Source organism: Bombina bombina, chromosome 7 (assembly GCF_027579735.1).
Source record: "Bombina bombina isolate aBomBom1 chromosome 7, aBomBom1.pri, whole genome shotgun sequence".
NCBI lineage: Eukaryota > Metazoa > Chordata > Amphibia > Anura > Bombinatoridae > Bombina > Bombina bombina.
The window spans coordinates 138,108,070-138,123,099 of record NC_069505.1 but is presented as its reverse complement, the minus strand read 5'-3'; the positions used below and the strand labels follow the sequence as shown (position 1 = coordinate 138,123,099).

The following is a 15,030-nucleotide window of genomic DNA, read 5'->3' as shown; positions in this document are numbered from 1 at the left end:
ATAATATATATGGACTAGAAAAATAGACATTTCAAAATCCTATCAAATAATTACCCTCAGATGTTCTGGGATCTCAGCATGCTCTTAAAGAGATATTTCATTTGATATTTAATCTCCTGATACATTTTTAATTAAGGTAAATAAACATCATTGTAATACACATTCATTATGTATTTTGCCGGCTTCTAAATAAATTTGGAAGGTGCTTGTTCCACTCTCTCCAGAGAGAATGAGGTGCCTGCATCAGTATGTAGAAATTTACCTGAGGACACAACATTCTACATAGTGATTGGTTAGCTCAGTGCACAAACTTCTTCACCTCTGATCATAATTGACCAGAGCAAAAGAGATAGGGAAATCCACTAGACTTCTTAAAGGGACAGTCTAGTTAAAAATAAACTTTCATGATTCAGATAGGGCATGTCATTTTAAACAACTTTCCCATTTACTTTTATCACCAATTTTGCTTTGTTCTTTTAGTATTCTTAGTTGAAAGCTAAACCTAGGTAGGCTTATATGCTAATCTCTTAGCTTTGGAAGGCTGCCTCTTATCTGAATGCATTTTGACAGTTTTTCACAACTAGAGGGCGTTAGTTCATGTGTTCCATATAGATAACATTGTGCTAACCCCTGTGGAGTAATCTAGGAGTCAGCACTGATTGGCTAAAATGCAAGTCTATCATAAGAACTAAAATATGGGGGCGTTCTGCAGAGGCTTAGCTACAAGGTAATCACACAGGTAAATAGTTTATTAATATAACTGTGTTGGTTATGAAAAACTGGGTAATAAAGGGATTTTCTATCTTTTTAAACAATAAACTTGCTGGTGTAGACTGTCCCTTTAAGTGGTGTATCCCTTAATGGCTCCTGATTAGCCATTTAATTGTGCTAATAAAATGACAGTGTTTAACAATTGTATTGCAGAGCTTATTAATGCACAGCATGAGTTTTATGTCCTCCTGTATGTTGATCTGAGGTGTAATGTTGGCATGTGGCAGATAGGGATTACACAGTGCACAGTTTGTTTCTTACAATACAACCACAAACATTATGCATGCAAGAATCTCCTTACATGGGCCTTATTTGTTGTTTTATTGTGTTCTTCATGTCTCTCATTTTCAGAAAGCAATTCCTCGCTACGACTCATCTATGAGCATTATGACCGAAATTGGGAACCGTCTTGGCCAGACCAATGTGCTACTGGGAGTGTCAAAGTGCTGGCTTCACCAGAAGGAAATGGATAAGGTGACTGTCTCAATAATATATTATTAGTCTATTCTGTATAACATCTGTATTTATAAAAGGGGCAGTCTATCACCTTGTTGTATATGGTGTAATATGTATAGTGTCTGTATATGTGTAAGGGGCAGGCTGGCACCTTGTTGTATATGGTGTAATATGTATAGTGTCTGTATATGTGTAAGGGGCAGGCTGGCACCTTGTTGTATATGGTGTAATATGTATAGTGTCTGTATATGTGTAAGGGGAAGGCTGGCACCTTGTTGTATATGGTGTAATATGTATAGTGTCTGTATATGTGTAAGGGGCAGGCTGGCACCTTGTTGTGTATGGTGTAATATGTATAGTGTCTGTATATGTGTAAGGGGCAGACTGGAACCTTGTTGTATATGGTATAAAGTGTCTGTGTATGTGTAAGGGGCAGGCTGGAACCTTTTTGTATATGGTATATAGTATCTGTATATGTGTAAGGGGGAGGCAGGCACCTTGTTGTATATTGTGTCTGTATATGTGTAAGGGGCAGGCTGGCACCTTGTTGTGTATAGTGTCTGTATATGTGTAAGGGTCAGGCTGGCACTTTGTTGTATATGGTGTATAGTGTCTGTAAATGTGTAAGGGTCAGGCTGGCACCTTGTTGTATATGGTGTATAGTATCTGTATATGTGTAAGGGGTAGGCTGGAACCTTGTTGTATATGGTGCATAGTATCTGTATATGTGTAAGGGGCAGGCTGGCACCTTGTTGTTTATGGTATAAAGTGTCTGTGTATGTGTAAGGGGCAGGCTGGCACCTTGTTGTATATGGTGTATAGTGTCTGTATATGTGTAAGGGGTAGGCTGGAACCTTGTTGTATATGATGTATAGTGTCTGTATATGTGTAAGGGGTAGGCTGGAACCTTGTTGTATATGATGTATAGTGTCTGTATATGTGTAAGGGGTAGGCTGGAACCTTGTTGTATATGATGTATAGTATCTGTATATGTGTAAGGGGTAGGCGGGAACCTTGTTGTATATGATGTATAGTGTCTGTATATGTGTAAGGGGTAGGCTGGAACCTTGTTGCATATGGTGTATAGCTTCTGTATATGTGTAAGGAGAAGGCTAGCACCTTGTTGTATATGGTGTATAGTGTCTGCATATGTGTAAGGGTCAGGCTGGCACCTTGTTGTGTATAGTATCTGTATATGTATAAGGGTGAGGCTGGCACCTTGTTGTATATGGTGTATAGTGTCTGTATATGTGTAAGGGGCAGGCTGGAACCTTATTGTATATGGTATATAGTGTCTGAATATGTGTAAGGGGAAGGCTGGCACCTTGTTGTATATGGTGTATAGTGTCTGTATATGTGTAAGGGTCAGGCTGGCACCTTGTTCTGTATAGTATCTGTATATGTGTAAGGGTCAGGCTGGCACCTTGTTCTGTATAGTATCTGTATATATATAAGGGGGAGGCTTGCACCTTGTTGTATATGGTGTATAGTGTCTGTATATGTGTAAGAGGCAGAATGGAACCTTATTGTAGATGGTGTATAGTATCTGTATATGTGTAAGGAGAAGGCTGGCACCTTGTTGTATATGGTGTATAGTGTCTGTATATGTGTAAGGGTCAGGCTGGCACCTTGTTGTGTATAATATCTGTATATATGTAAGGGGGAGGCTTGCACCTTGTTGTATATGGTGTATAGTGTCTGTATATGTGTAAGAGGCAGAATGGAACCTTATTGTAGATGGTGTATAGTATCTGTATATGTGTAAGGAGAAGGCTGGCACCTTGTTGTATATGGTGTATGGTGTCTGTATATGTGTAAGGGACAGACTGGCACCTTGTTGTGTATAGTGTATAGTGTCTGTATATGTGTAAGGGGCAGGCTGGAACCTTGTTGTATATGGTATATAGTGTCTGAATATGTATAAGGGGAAGGCTGGCACCTTGTTGTATATGGTGTATAGTGTCTGCATATGTGTAAGGGTCAGGCTGGCACCTTGTTGTGTATAGTATCTAGATATGTGAAAGGGGGAGGCTGGCACCTTGTTGTGTATAGTGTCTGTATATGTGTAAGAGGCAGACTGGAACCTTATTGTAGATGGTGTATAGTATCTGTATATGTGTAAGGGGGAGGCTGGCACCTTGTTGTATATAGTGTATAGTGTATAGTGTCTGTGTATGTGTAAGGGACAGGCTGGAACCTTGTTGTATATGGTATATAGTGTCTGTATATGTGTAAGGGTAAGGCTGGCACCTTGTTTTATATGGTGTATAGTGTCTGTATATGTGTAAGAGGCAGAATGGAACCTTATTGTAGATGGTGTATAGTATCTGTATATGTGTAAGGAGAAGGCTGGCACCTTGTTGTATATGGTGTATAGTGTCTGTATATGTGTAAGGGTCAGGCTGGCACCTTGTTGTGTATAATATCGGTATATATGTAAGGGGGAGGCTTGCACCTTGTTGTATATGGTGTATAGTGTCTGTATATGTGTAAGAGGCAGAATGGAACCTTATTGTAGATGGTGTATAGTATCTGTATATGTGTAAGGAGAAGGCTGGCACCTTGTTGTATATGGTGTATGGTGTCTGTATATGTGTAAGGGACAGACTGGCACCTTGTTGTGTATAGTGTATAGTGTCTGTATATGTGTAAGGGGCAGGCTGGAACCTTGTTGTATATGGTATATAGTGTCTGAATATGTATAAGGGGAAGGCTGGCACCTTGTTGTATATGGTGTATAGTGTCTGCATATGTGTAAGGGTCAGGCTGGCACCTTGTTGTGTATAGTATCTAGATATGTGAAAGGGGGAGGCTGGCACCTTGTTGTGTATAGTGTCTGTATATGTGTAAGAGGCAGACTGGAACCTTATTGTAGATGGTGTATAGTATCTGTATATGTGTAAGGGGGAGGCTGGCACCTTGTTGTATATAGTGTATAGTGTATAGTGTCTGTGTATGTGTAAGGGACAGGCTGGAACCTTGTTGTATATGGTATATAGTGTCTGTATATGTGTAAGGGTAAGGCTGGTACCTTGTTGTATATGGTGTATAGTGTCTGTATATGTGGAAGGGGCAGGCTGGAACCTTGTATATGGTGTATAGTGTCTGTATATCTGTAAGGGTCAGGCTGGCACCTTGTTCTGTATAGTATCTGTATATGTGTAAGGGGGGAGGCTGGCACCTTGTGTATAGTGTCTGTATATGTGTAAGAGGCAGAATGGAACCTTATTGTAGATGGTGTATAGTATATGTATATGTGTAAGGAGAAGGCTGGCACCTTGTTGTATATGGTGTATAGTTTCTGTATATGTGTAAGGGACATGGTGGCACCTTGTTGTGTATAGTGTCTGTATATGTGTAAGGGGCAGGCTGGAACCTTGTTGTATATGGTATATAGTGTCTTTATATGTGTAAGGGGTTGTTTGGAATCTTGTTGTATATGGTATATAGTGTCTTTATATGTGTAAGGGGTTGTTTGGAATCTTGTTGTATATGGTGTATAGTGTCTGTATATGTGTAAGGGTCAGACTGGCACCTTGTTGTGTATAGTATCTGTATATGTATAAGGGGGAGGCTGGCACCTTGCTGTATATGGTGTATAGTGTCTGTATATGTGTAAGGGGCAGGCTGGAACCTTGCTGTATATGGTATATAGTGTCTGAATATGTGTAAGGGGAAGGCTGGTACCTTGTTCTGTATATGTGTAAGGGGGAGGCTGGCACGTTGTGTATAGTGTCTGTATATGTGTAAGGGTCAGGCTGGCACCTGTTGTGTATAGTATCTGTATATATGTAAGGGACAGGCTGGCACCTTGTTGTATATGGTGTATAGTGTCTGTATATGTGTAAGGGACAGGCTGGCACCTTGTTGTGTATAGTGTCTGTATATGTGTAAGGGGCAGGCTGGAACCTTGTTGTATATGGTATATAGTGTCTGTATATGTGTAAGGGGAAGGCTGGCACCTTGTTGTATATGATGTATAGTGTCTGCATATGTGTAAGGGTCAGGCTGGCACCTTGTTGTGCACCTTGTTGTGTATAGTATCTGTATATGTGTAAGGGGGAGGCTGGCACCTTGTTGTGTATAGTATCTGTATATGTGTAAGGGGGAGGCTGGCACCTTGTGTATAGTGTCTGTTTATGTGTAAGAGGCAGACTGGAACCTTATTGTAGATGGTGTATAGTATCTGTATATGTGTATGGGACAGGCTGGCACCTTGTTGTATATGGTGTATAGTGTATGTATATGTGTAAGGGTAAGGCTGGCACCTTGTTGTATATTGTGTATAGTGTCTGTATATGTGAAAGGGGCAGGCTGGAACCTTGTTGTAGATGGTGTATAGTATCTGTATATGTGTAAGTTGAAGGCTGGCAGCTTGTTGTATATGGTGTATAGTGTCTGTATATGTGTAAGGGACAGGCTGGCACCTTGTTGTGTATAGTGTCTGTATATGTGTAAGGGGCAGGCTGGAACCTTGTTGTATATGGTATATAGTGTCTGTATATGTTTAAGGGGAAGGCTGGCACCTTGATTTATATGATGTATAGTGTCTGTATATGTGTAATGGTCAGACTGGCACCTTGTTGCATATAGTATCTGTATATGTGTAAGCAGGGGTGGACTGAGACCGATCAGGGCCCCGGGCAAAAATTAAGGAAGGGCCCCTGTCTCACACTGACCCAAATGTATAAAAATGTATGCAAATGAACATGGTAGCTTCCCTGCCCTGCGCCTCAGGTCCCCACTAGGGCCAGATCCCATACTCCATGGCCCTCACAGTGACAAACCCCCGACAGGGCCCCGCCACACCCTATTGACCCCCAGCAACAAACCCCACATCCAGGCACAAGGCCCCCACTCTGGGTCTTGGGCCCCCACTAAACCCACACTTAAGTTCTTAGTAAATGATAGGGCAGCTGTCAACCCAAACTTAAGCAGCACACCAGGAGCCATGGAAATGCCATTTGTGGGCCCCCTGACATGCTGGGCCCCCGGGCCAGGCCCTATTTGCCCGGCTGATCAGTCCGCCCCTGTGTGTAAGATGGAGGCTGGCACCTTGTTGTGTATAGTGTCTGTATATGTGTAAGAGGCAGACTAGAACCTTATTGTAGATGGTGTATAGTATCTGTATATGTGTAAAGGACAGGCTGGCACCTTGTTGTATATGGTGTATAGTGTCTGTATATGTGTAAGGGTCAGGCTGGCACCTTGTTGTATATGGTGTATAGTGTCTGTATATGTGTAAGGGACAAGCTGGAACCTTGTTGTGTATAGTGTCTGTGTATGTGGCAGGCTAGCCAGGAACCTTGTTGTATATGGTGTATAGTGTCTGTATATGTGTAAGGGGCAGGCTGGAACCTTGTTGTATATGGTATATAGTGTCTATATGTGTAAGGGGAAGGCTGGCACCTTGTTGTATATGGTGTATAGTCAGTGTCTGTATATGTGTAAGGGTCAGGCTGGCACCTTGTTGTGTATAGTATCTGTATATGTGTAAGGGACAGGCTGGAACCTTGTTGTATATTGTATCTGTATATGTGTAAGGGGGAGGTTGGCACCTTGTTGTATATGGTGCATAGTATCTGTATATGTGTAAGGGACAGGCTGGCACCTTGTTGTGTATAGTGTCTGTATATGTGTAAGGGGCAGGCTGGAACCTTGTTGTATATGGTGTATAGTGTCTGTATATGTGTAAGGGGCAGGCTGGAACCTTGTTGTATATGGTGTATAGTGTCTGTATATGTGTGAGGGGCAGGCTGTTACCTTCTTGTAGATGGTGTATACTATATAGCAGCTATATAATACCTTTATCTGTATCAAGGGTAGGTTGGCACAGCTACAGCACATCTGTCTATGATTTATTTCTATGCTGGCAGTGCTGCTGCAGGTAATGCATGTGCATATAGGTTATGGTAAGCATGGCACTACTGAAGTATTGAATCTATATATGTGTTACATCTAATTTAATACTGGGGCTGCACATTCTGCATAGGATCATTGTATATGTTAAGGGTTGCCTTGCCCTAGTAATGGAGGTTTCTTTCATGTAATTGACAAGAGTCCACGAGCTAGTGACGTATGGGATATACAATCCTACCAGGAGGGGCAAAGTTTCCCAAACCTCAAATGCATATAAATACACCCCTCACCACACCCACAATTCAGTTTTTACAAACTTTGACTCCTATGGAGGTGGTGAAGTAAGTTTGTGCTTAGATTTCTACGTTGATATGCGATTCTCATTTTGAAGCCCGATTCCTCTCAGAGTACAGCGAATGTCAGAGGGATGTGAAGGGAGTATCACCTATTGAATGCAATGGTCTTCCTAACGGGGATCTATTTCATAGGTTCTCTGTTATCGGTCATAGAGATTAATCTCCTACCTCCCTTTTCAGATCGACGATATACTCTCATATTCCATTACCTCTACTGATAACGGTTTCAGTACTGGTTTGGCTATCTGCTATATGTGGATGGGTGTCTTTTTGGTAAGTATGTTTTTTATTACCTAACACACCCCAGCTATGGTTTGGCACTTTATGCATTTATATAAAGTTCTAAATATATGTATTGTACTTATATTTGCCATGAGTCAGGTTCATGTATTTCCTTTTGCAGACTGTCAGATTCATAGTTGGGAAAAATTAACATATTAAGAAATATTTTTTCTTACCTCGGGTTTAGACTTTTTTTCAAATTGACTACATTTTTCTTGCAATTTGCTGGCATGATTAGGCCCGCGGGTGCGCCAAATGCTAGATTTTATTGCGTCATTCTTGGCGCAATAATTTTTTGGCGCGAAAGTACGTCCGTTGCCGCAAGTTTGTCATTTCTGGCGTTGTAGTTGACGCCGAGTTCCTTACACAGGGTTGCGTTGTTAGTGACGCGAGTGTGTCATTTCCGGATGTTGTTGGCGCCAAAACATTTTCAGTTACGTTGTGCGTCATACTTGGCGCCAAATTTTTTCATTAATTTGATACCCCATTGCTATTTGCCTCTTGCCTTTTTCTATGTCAGAGGGCTATGCTGTTTGCATTTTTTTCCCATTCCTGAAACTGTCATATAAGGAAATTGACAAATTTTGCTTTATATGTTGTTTTTTATTTTACATTTTGCAAGATGTCTCAATCTGATCCTGCCTCAGAAGTATCTGTTGGAACTTTGCTGCCTGATGTCGGTTCTACTAAAGCTAAGTGCATTATATTTCCGAATGTCATTGTATTGGTTATCATGATAAACTTTTACATGCAGATATTGTGTCCATCAGTAAATAGTACATTGCCTGTTGTTGTTCCTTCAACTTTTAATGTACATGTTATACCTATGAAATTTAAAGAATTTGCTACTGATTCTATTCAGAAGGCTTTGTCTGCTATTCTGCCTTCTAATTAATATAAAAGTCTTTTAAAACTTCTCATAAGGTTGATGAAATTTCAAATGACCGACAACATAATGAATTATCCTCCTCTGATGAGGATCTATCTGATTCAGAAGATCCTTCCTCAGATATTGACACTAACAAATCTACTTATTTATTTAAAATGAAGTATTTTCGTTCTTTGTTAAGAAGTGTTAATTATTTTGGATATTGTGGAAACTCGTCCTCTTGATATTAGAACTAGTAAATTCTGTTTTTAAACCTCCTGTGGTTGTTCCTGATGCTATTTCTGATATGATTTCTAAGGAATGGAATAAGCCGGGTACTTCTTTTATTCCTTCTTCAAGGTTTAACAATTGTATCCTTTTACCAGCAATTTCTATAGAGTTTTGGGAAAAGATCCTCAAAATTCATGGGGCTATTTCTACTCTTGCTGAACGTACCTCTATTCCTATGGAAGACAGTACTTAAGTTCCTTTAGATAGGAAACTTGTATCTTATCTAAGGAAAGCTTATTTATATTCAGGCCGTCTCAGGCCTGCAATTTATTTGGCTGATGTTGCAGCTGTATCAACATTTTTGTTGGAGAATTAGCGCAACAAGAATTGGATTCTGATTTATCTAGCATTGTTCGCTTACTGCAACATACTAATCAGTTCTGATGCCATTTTTTGATATCATCAAGATTGATGTTAGATCTGTCTTTAGCTATTTTTAGATAAAAGAGTTTTTGAGGCTTAAATCTTGGAATGCTGATATGACTTTTTAAGTCTAGATTGCTATCTCTTTCTTTCCAAGGTAATAAGAGACCTAAGGGTAAATATAAAGCTTCTAATCGTTTTCGTTCTTTTTGTCAAATAAGGAACAAAAACCTAATCCTTCCCTATGGAATCTGTTTCCAATTGGAAACCTTCATTAAATGGAATAAATCCAACCCATTTAAAAAAACAAAAGCCAGCTCCTAAATCCGCATGAAGGTGCGACTCTCTTTCCAGCTCAGCTGGTAGGGGGCAGATTAAGGTTTTTTTCAAGGATGTTTGGATAAATTCTGTCCAAAATCAATGGTTTCAGAGTATTGTCTCTCAGGGGTATTGAATAGGATTCTGAGTAAGTCCTCCTGTGAGAAGATTTTTTTTCTCTCACGCATCCCAGCAAATCCAGTTAAAGCTAAGGCTTTTCTGAAGTGTGTTTCAGACCTGGAGTTTCAGGGGTAGTCATGCCAGTTCCTTTTCAGGAACAAGGTCTGGGGTTTTATTCAAATCTATTCATTGTCCCAAAGAAGGAAATTTCTTTCAGACCAATTCTGGATCTGAAAATTTTGAATCGTTATGTAAAAGTACCAACTTTCAAATGGTGACTTTAAGGACTGTTCTGCCTTTTATTCAGCAAGGACATTTTTTTACTTTAGTAATTTTTATTAGTTTTTTGTAGCTACAGAATAAAAGATACAACAACTGTACGAGCCAATCGTACAGAACAAAAAGAGTAAGCAATACAATCATGGCAATTAATGCCCAATTAAAAGGGATAAGAATATTCCAATGGCAGCAAGGACATTTTAGGTCCACAATGGACTTGCAGGATGTATACCTTCATATTCCGATTCATGGTTTGGATAAGGGTTTGTCTGCAAGTTCCTTGAAGGGACAAATCTCTGCTCTTTCTGTTTTATTCACAGAAAGATTGCTAAACTTCCTGATATTCACTGTTTTGTACAGGCTTTAGTTCGTATTAAGCCTGTCATTAAATCAATCTCTCCTCCTTGGAGTCTTAATTTGGTTTTGAGGGCATTACAGGCTCCTCCATTTGAGCCTATGCATTCTTTGAACATAAAACTACTTTCTTGGAAAGTGTTGTTCCTTTTGGCTTCCTCTTCTGCTAGAACAGTTTCTGAATTATCTGCTCTTTCTTGTGAATCTCCTTTTCTGATTTTTCATCAGGATAAGGCGGTTTTGCGGACTTCATTTAAATTTTTACCTAAGGTTGTGAATTCTAACAACATTAGTAGAGAAATTGTTGCTCCTTCCTTGTGTCCTAATCCTAAGAATTCTTTGGAAAGATCCTTACATTCTTTGGATGTGGTAAGAGCTTTGAAATATTATGTTGAAGCTACTAAAGATTTCAGCAAGACTTCTAGTCTAATTGTTATATTTTCTGGTCCTAGGAAAGGTCTGAAGGCCTCTGCTATTTCCTTGGCTTCTTGGTTAAAGCTTTTGATTCATCAAGCTTATTTGGAGTCGGGTCAGGCCCCGCCTCAGAGAATTACAGCTCATTCTACTAGATCAGTCTCCACTTCGTGGGCTTATAAGAATGAAGCTTCAGTTGATCAGATTTGCAAAGCGGCAACTTGGTCCTTTTTGCATACATTTACTAAATTCTACCGTTTTGATGTATTTGCTTCTTCTGAAGCAGTATTTGGAAGAAAAGTTCTTCAGGCAGCTGTTTCAGTTTGATTCTTCTGCTGATGTTTTAAGTTTTTCTTTTCATTATGAGAATAAACTTATTTTTTGGGTTGTGGAATATTTTTTTAGCAGAATATGGCTGTTTTTATTTGTATCCCTCCCTCTCTAGTGACTCTTGCATGGAAGTTCCACATCTTGGGTATTGATATCCCATACGTCACTAGCTCATGGACTCTTGCCAATTACATGAAATAAAACATAATTTATGTAAGAACTTACCTGATAAATTAATTTCTTTCATATTGGCAAGAGTCCATGAGGCCCACCCTTTTTTATGGTGGCTATGATTTTTGTGTATAAAGCACAATTATTTCCAAATTCCTTTGTTGATGCTTTTTACTCCTTTCTTTATCACCCCACTACTTGGCTATTCATTAAACTGAATTGTGGGTGTGGTGAGGGGTGTATTTATAGGCATTTTGAGGTTTGGGAAACTTTGCCCCTCCTGGTAGGATTGTATATCCCATACGTCACTAGCTCATGGATTCTTGCCAATATGAAAGAAATGAATTTATCAGGTAAATTCTTACATAAATTATTTTTTTTTCTTTCATGATTTAGACAGAGAATAAAATTTTAAACAATTTTCCAATTTACTTCTATTATATAATTTGCTTACTTCTTTTGGTATCATTTGTTGAAAAGTATACCTATGTAGGCTCAGGAGCAAGGAGCTAGCTGCTGATTAGTGGCTGCACTTATATGCCTCTTGTCATTGGATTAACGATGGGTTCAGCTACCTCCAGATAGTGCTTTCCTGCTTCTTCAATAAAGGATAGCTAGAGACAGAAATACAGTTGATAATTGGAGTAAATAGTGAGTCTTTGAATATGTATGCGCTATCTGAAGCATAAAAGAATACAATTGAGTTCCATGTCCCTTTAAGTGTGAAACTGCTTGTTGTCCAAGATTGTGTTAACTGAGACCCCTGTCCTATCTATTGATATAATTTATGTATGAGTACTGTATATATGTTATACTCTGACTGAAGCTACTTTGTCTGCTCCATAGATTTGCTAAAGGGCTGTCGCTATTAATGTATCTGTATGTTTAGCTGGGTGTCTGTCAGTACCATGGATGAGGTTGCTGTACTGCTTGTTTCTATCTCTGTATGTCTTATTCAGTTATAGATATGTGAATTACATAGTCACTGGCTGCTTATTCCGTCTCACACATGTTTAATATGCAGGCACTGGATGGACTCCAGAAAGCCCAGGAACTGGCAGAAGAAATAGGCAACAAGGTGAGTAATACAGAGACAAAAGTACCTATCATTTACACTACACTTACTCTATTGCACTCTTCTTACACTGCATTGCTCACACCACTGTCACACTGAGCACCAATCACTAACAATCTTCTCATGCTGAATACTCATCACTTCCAATGCTGCCTACAGATCTTCTAGTTAAATGTAGCATTATTATTAAGCCAGGGATCTGTGGAGCATAGGAACTAAATGTTCTTGGTCAGGGCTATACTTCCTCTGTGGGCTCTGGGATTAGGAGGAAGAAGCATTAGACCTGTGGGATTGTTTAATCCCTTGCGCCATATGGACGTAAGTACTGCATCACACAGTACTTTGCCCGGTGTACTGGTTTTGATGGTAGTACCTGTCTGTGCCTTTCTCTATAACAATCCTCTGTTGGTGCCAAGTGGGAGGGGAGGAGGTGGGTGGGCAGCCCAGCAGAGGAGGGGGATGGGAGGGTTGGGTTCCCTACACTATGAAAAAGTTATAAAGCAAGATTAAGATATGGGGCCCTATATTATGTAACAATATTGGCAGGAGGGGGACCCTAAGTTACAGAAAATGGTGATTTTACAGGGGGGGCTACACTAAAGAGAAATAAATACAATTTATAATATAAAAATAAATCATAATTTCTTTTATAAAGGTGGCGAGAGTCCAAGAGCCATTACTAGAGCTGCTTTTTGGGACAGAGGATTTTGGGAGTATTGGGTAGTGGCACAATTACACCCAATGAGGAGTAAGTCACAAGCCTACCGCAGGTGTTACTGGGACAACTCCCTTAGCCTCCTCCTGTTGGATCGTCCTTATAAACCACACACACATCCTCTGCTGTCACTCGTACAGCACTGGATTAGCTATCTACTGGAAGCAGTCCTTTTCTGCAGATGGTAAGCCCAGTAGAGTGGATGCTTCTCAGGTAAGTGATAGCGTTATACTTTTTGGGCACTCACATAAACTATAAACTAATAGCCTGTAGGCTAAGTACATCATAGCCAGGAGACACAGGTATTTTTTTCTCATACATTTGTATGGGAAGTTGTTTGTGGGGCAGCAGACTGGAAATACAGTAGATGTGCAGTGCATAACCAACAAATGCACTATAAAAAGACAATACAATTGCACTTAGTCTGAACTTCAAATGAGAAGTAGATTTTTTCTGACAAATTTCAAAGTTACAAATGCAGATACGTATATTCTGTGAATCTTGCACATGCTCAGTAGGAGCTGGTGACTCAAAAAGTGTAAATATAAAAAGACTGTGCATTTTGTTAATGGAAGTCAATTGAAAAGTTGTTTAAAATTGAATCTGAATTATTAAAGTTTAATTTTGAATCGTGTGTTCCTTTAAATTTTTTGTTTTAGCACGTCATTTATTTTAGTACGTCTTGATTTCTTTTAGCATGCTTATACTTTTTGAGGGGGTTTTAAGTGCTCTTAGAGTTTTGGGAATCCTTGCCTCCTCCTAGTGACCAGGTATAATGGCTTGTGGACTCTCGCCACCATTAAACAAATACATTTAGTAACAACATGTACAGCCCAGGGGATTGGTGGACAAGTCCACATTTCACCTGGGAGGCCTGCAACCTTTCTCACTGAGAAAAGACCTTTCACTATCTGATTGATAACTCCTTGTCTGCACCTCTGAACGACAGGTTATTGCCAGAAGTATTTGGGCCTCAGATCAGTTAGATGCACTAGATTGCAGGAAATAGTGCTGCCATCTAGTGTTCTTGCAAATGGATAACATTCTTCCAATACTGCTGCTCATGAGCTTTATTCAACAAAAGATTTAAAGAGAATGAAGACAATTTTAAAATAGAAGTATATTAGAAAATTGTTTAAAAATGCATGTTCTGTCTTACTCATGGAAGAAAAATGTTGGATTTCATATTCCTTTATAGTCTTAGAGGCCCTGTTTGTTACTTTTGTTTTGGTTAAAGGGACACTCAAGTCAAAATGAAACTTTCATGATTCAGATAGAGCAACCTTCCAATTTACTTCCATTAACAAAATGTGCACAGTATTTTGTATTTAAACTTTTTTTTTTTTTTTTTTAATAATATTTTATTAAGTTTCCAACAGGATGTACAATTCTACAAATGTATTACCTTTTGCGCCACGCAGGGCCCCACAACCTTTAATAAACTTAAATATAAACAGTTCAGTCTTTGTATGTATTAAATAGAACAAAAATGCTGGAATTTTTTTCATATAATAAACACAAAATCAATCAGAAAAGGGAAAAAAAAAAAAAAACACTTAAAAAAAAGCGTAAACGTGAACTCAAAGTCAGAAAAATGTCTCTCTCTCTCCCCTGCATCCAGGCAACAATAGATTGCCTACCCCATCTCTGATTCAAGATTGCCTAATCCCCTATCCCCATTATCCTCTATCCAAGTACTTGGTAGGTGACCTGCTAAAACTTGCGATTGAACATAAATAGAATTTTTCAATGGCCTGACCAGAGTCTTTTGAGTCTCCACCGGGAAGGAGGTGATAAACAGTTTCCAATGTTTGAAGAAAATAGCTAGTTGGGCATCTGCTGGATTTTGCAAGCTATATTGTTCAAATATATAATGAGAGGTCAACTCGCTCTTCAATGATTTTATATTTGGGGCTGATTTGGCCTTCCATGCTTTTAAAATTAAGTTACGTCCAATCAATATAATCAAGTTAATCATTTTATAGTTTCTGGGCGGGTATTGGGATTT

The 15,030-nt window shown here is 39.3% G+C and overlaps 1 protein-coding gene across 1 annotated transcript in view; it reads left to right on the top strand.

The window, feature by feature from the left end:
* RAPSN (receptor associated protein of the synapse) overlaps nucleotides 1-15,030 on the top strand; it is a 184,138-nt gene that overhangs the window by 138,988 nt on the left and 30,120 nt on the right. The window contains exons 5-6 of the mRNA XM_053720344.1: nucleotides 1,123-1,245; nucleotides 12,257-12,310. Coding sequence (XP_053576319.1) covers nucleotides 1,123-1,245; nucleotides 12,257-12,310 — 177 coding nt within the window. The remainder of the gene's footprint in view (nucleotides 1-1,122; nucleotides 1,246-12,256; nucleotides 12,311-15,030) is intronic.